The following is a 4,408-nucleotide window of genomic DNA, read 5'->3' as shown; positions in this document are numbered from 1 at the left end:
CTCACTGCGCGCGGAGCCCCGCCGAGCCCCGCCGAGCCCCGCCGAGCCCCGCCGAGCCCCGCCGAGCCCCGCCGAGCCCCGCTGAGCCGGGGAGGAGGCAGTGCCGCCAAGCCCGCGCGGGACGCGGCAGCAGCACCCGGCGCTCGCCAGCGGTCGCCGCCCGGACCCCTGGGGCGCCGGGCTCAGCCTGGGCGTCCCCCGCCATGCGCGCCGGGCTCCGCGGCTTCCCCGAACAGCCCCAGAGCGGTGGGCACCGGCACCTGGGCCGAGGCGCCTCTCGCTAGAACTAGGTCGGGATTCCGGAGCAGGGGGTCGCCACGTCGGGGACGCGGCCGGGATCCGCGGAGTCGGCCCCCGAGAGCGGGGAGCGGGGCCGCCCGCGCCGCCCCACCATTACCTCCCCGGGTGGCAAAGAGGAGCTGGTGGCGGTCGCCTCCCGGCTGTGGCAGCGGCGGCGGCGCGCCTGCCTGGCGGCCGTCGGCGTGCTCCTGGCCATGGCGCTTGGGCTGCTCATCGCCGTGCCATTGCTGCTGCAGGCGGCGCCCCCCGGCGCGGCACACTACGAGATGATGGGCACCTGCCGCATGATCTGCGACCCGTACGGCGCCGCACCCGGCGGGGGGCCCGCCGGCGCCAAGGCGCCGCCGCCCGGACCCAGCACTGCCGCGCTGGAAGTCATGCAGGACCTGAGCGCCAACCCTCCGCCCCCTTTCATCCAGGGACCCAAGGGCGACCCGGGGCGACCCGGCAAGCCGGGGCCACGGGGGCCCCCTGGAGAGCCGGGCCCGCCTGGACCCAGGGGTCCCCCGGGGGAGAAAGGCGATTCGGGGCGACCCGGGCTGCCCGGACTGCAGCTGACGGCGGGCGCGACTGGCGGTGTCGGGGTGGTAGGTGGCGGAACTGGGGGTGGCGGCGACTCCGAAGGCGAAGTGACCGGCGCGCTGAGCGCCGCCTTCAGCGGTCCGAAGATCGCCTTCTATGTGGGTCTTAAGAGCCCCCACGAAGGCTACGAGGTGCTCAAGTTCGACGACGTGGTCACCAATCTCGGCAATCACTACGACCCCACTACCGGCAAGTTCAGCTGCCAGGTGCGCGGTATCTACTTCTTCACCTACCACATTCTCATGCGCGGCGGCGACGGCACCAGCATGTGGGCGGACCTCTGCAAGAACGGGCAGGTCAGTTCCCCTTCACCGCCGGCCCCCGCAAATCCCCGCAGACTCTCCTCCCCATCCCGCGCCCCAGACCGCCTGGGAGACCAGACTCCTTTCTCCCCACTCGCGAGCGCCCGGCGAGCCCCGGGAGGGAGCGCGCCGCAGCATCCAGCGTCCCGGTGCGCCCCGGTCGCGTTTGTCCGAGTGTAGCGCGGCTGGCTGTGCCCCAAGCGCCCAGAGACCCCGCCACCGGCACTTTCCAGCTACTAGCGCCCTCGCCAGCAGCCCCGCGGACTCCTTGGGAACCTCATCTTTCTTTACCTCTCCCTTTGCGCCCCCGTCGCCCCTTTGCCCTCCGGTGTTCTTTCTTCTCCGCCCTGGTCCCCCTAGTTCTACCCCTTTCCCGCTGGGTCAGGGTTTATGAAGCCCCCTCTCCCCTTCCTTCCGGGACTTGACTTGCCGGCTGCCGAGAGGAGGGGACCGGAAAGGAGCTGGCCAAGTTGGAAAGGGAGGAGAGAGGAGAGAGTGAGAGAGAGAGAGAGAGAGAGCGCGCGAGCGAGCCTGGGTGAGAGTGTGGACCCTGGAGCCTGGGACAGAAGGCCTGCGGGGGGTTGAGGGTCGCCATGTGGGTGTTGGGCAAGCCCCAGGCGGGGGTGCCAGGACCCACCTGCTCTGGCGGCTCGTCCCCAGGTCCGGGCCAGTGCCATCGCTCAGGACGCCGACCAGAACTACGACTATGCCAGTAACAGCGTGGTGCTGCACCTCGATTCAGGGGACGAGGTGTACGTGAAGCTGGACGGTGGGAAGGCGCACGGAGGCAACAACAACAAATACAGCACATTCTCGGGCTTTCTTCTGTACCCGGATTAGCCGCGCTGGGAGCGGGCAGAGTGGCTTCAGGCCGCCCCGCCCCCGTGGCCAAGAACTGCTCCGTGGGTGGAGAGGACCACTCTGCTTCGTGACACTTCCTGACATCAACGGAAAAGACGCATCCCTGCTGTCCTCCCTGACCCGCTCTGACCTTAGTGTGTCTGCGACTCATCTGGCTCCACTCTGGGCTGTCCTCCTGGTCCCTGTCCCCTACCTGGGGAGATTGAAGGGGATGCCCAAGTGGTGAGGTGAGTGTGACCCCGACCCCAAGGTGGAGGCAGCTCAGTTCAGACTTCACAAACCTGATTGGACTGGACAGGCCTGGCGGGAGGCCTGCCCTTCCAGTCCCCCTCCTCCTCCTCGGAGTGCCCCGAGAGGGAGGGCTCCCAGCCCTGGTCATGGAGGTAGGCCAAAGTGAGCAGGAGCTCCTTGGGGCATCCTTCTTTGTGACCCAAAATACCTGTGCAAATTTCCCTGTCCATCAGCCAGAAACCACCCACAGCAGAATCCCAGCAAATGGAAAATTCTCCTCTCCACTGCATTCCCGAGTCAGACCCACCTTGATGCATTAAATTATGTTTTTAGACTATGGTCTCCGACTCTCTCTTAACGTGGCCCCAGGACTGGGCGGTGGGGGGGAATGGGGGTGGCGGCTCCAGACATTCTTCTTGGCATAAAGACCTTAACTGGGCCCTGAGTAGCATCACCTACACCCTGCTTGCCAGCCACCCAGACCCTGCCACCTGGGGTGGGCGAAGAGACATGGGGAGATGGGATGGCAGCCTCCCACCCCTGGGTTATAGGACCCCCAGAACCTGAAGAGCCCAGAGGAAGGTGGGGGAAAGTTAGAGGCCCCTGGAGAGGATAGCTTTATGGGAGGAGGTCAAAGGGAAGGGAGGGGAAGAGGAGGCATGCTCTTCTGCAAATGGGAGGGATGAATGAATCACTCTTCAGCAGGTGGTCTCTGAGATGTTTAACCCCTAAAGGGAAACGCAGAAGTCCTCCAGAGATACACCCACTCAGGCACATAGTACACTCAGCACAGGTCCGTTTGCTAGCAAACCAGGTAGATCCATATCTCAGAATAGCTGGTAAATGGAGATAATTCTGTGAACCATCAGTTCCCCAAATTCACTGTGAACCCCGCGTTGAGATAGGCACTATGCAGGAGGGACAGCACTTTTCTAGGGCCTTCCCTTCCATTTGCATGGTAGTATGAGTTCTGAATGTAAGTGCTTTTTGGGTCTCCCCTCTTTACTTCCCTTTGCCATTCCACACGCAGGAGTTAGGAAAACACCCCATGTGGCTTTGATTTTTTTTTTCTTTTTACTCATTTGTTTCGCTTTTAAATCACAGAGTTCCGATCAACAGTAAGTTATCTACAAAATAACCAGCTAGCAACCTGTTAGTGCCTACTGAGCTCGTTTTGAGTGGTTGTTTGAAGGGAAATGTGAATGTGTGCACAGAGGCGAGCCCAGAGTGCGTGGACCTGGGTAAAGCTGTAAAAACGCAACCGCAGCCATCATGCAGATATAATGTTATGGCTGTCATCACTTATCCAAGTGACACATGTGCACACACATACACACCCCACCACCTCTCCAGTTCCAGACCCAAAGGGAACCCCAGTTCCCCACCTCTGCCCCAGAGTACCCCCCTTGATTTTGGAGTCCAAACCCAGGGGAGCCCTGGAACTGGGGAAGGCAGAATTGAGGCCCATCTCCTATTGCATACGTATCAATTTCTGATGCTTTGTCGATTGTATCATCCAGAAATGCGATTAAAACCAAATGTCTGAGACCCAAATGAAGTCTAATTGCTATGAATCTGCAATCCCCAGTGGGCCCCTAATCCTTTTTGACTTATTCCTCCCCTTCCTCCGATGAGATGGAGCTTAGACACAAAGCCCTCGGTTTAAATTTCAAAAATTAAAATTGACATGCAGCGGTGGCTTTCCTGGGAGCGGGAGGAATTTCTAAGGAGGCGCCCGAGCCCAGCTTTATCCTCTGCATTAAGAAGCAATTTGTACTTCTAATAAAACCCCCACCACTCCCCTTTGGTGGCAGGGCAGTAGAAATGCCTTGCTGAGGTCTGGCTGTTCACGACACTTAGACAAATTTGAATCTGCGATTCCTCCATCGGTATTCCCTGATGCAACCGGGCTCCTTGCAATTCTAATTCAGCTGGGCTGCCTGGAGGAGCTGCCAGAAGTGTCAGCTGCTAAGAGGTTGATAGATTGATGAGGTGGTCGGCTGGAGGCAGGAGCTCACCCGCCCAGGACAACCTCTCTCTGTGTCTGCATGCTCTGAGTGTCCCCGGCAGGCCCCTCCAGACTCCTTCAAGCCCATGATCCCATGATCTCTGGAGGGTGCCCTGAGATGGAG

General features: G+C 61.1%; 1 protein-coding gene across 1 annotated transcript; it reads left to right on the top strand.

The window, feature by feature from the left end:
- The first annotated feature begins 207 nt into the window (after nt 1–207).
- Nucleotides 208–2,600, top strand: C1QL2 (complement C1q like 2). Its single transcript, XM_032354312.1, has 2 exons — nt 208–1,178; nt 1,845–2,600. The coding sequence occupies exons 1-2, from the start codon at nt 495–497 to the stop codon at nt 2,022–2,024; spliced, it is 864 nt and encodes a 287-aa protein (XP_032210203.1). The 5' UTR covers nt 208–494; the 3' UTR covers nt 2,025–2,600.
- Nucleotides 2,601–4,408: the final 1,808 nt, after the last annotated feature.

The sequence above is a fragment of the Mustela erminea genome, chromosome 8 (assembly GCF_009829155.1).
Source record: "Mustela erminea isolate mMusErm1 chromosome 8, mMusErm1.Pri, whole genome shotgun sequence".
In the NCBI taxonomy this organism is placed as follows: domain Eukaryota; kingdom Metazoa; phylum Chordata; class Mammalia; order Carnivora; family Mustelidae; genus Mustela; species Mustela erminea.
The sequence above is the reverse complement of the archived record's forward strand: the minus strand, read 5'-3'. Positions and strand labels throughout refer to the sequence as shown.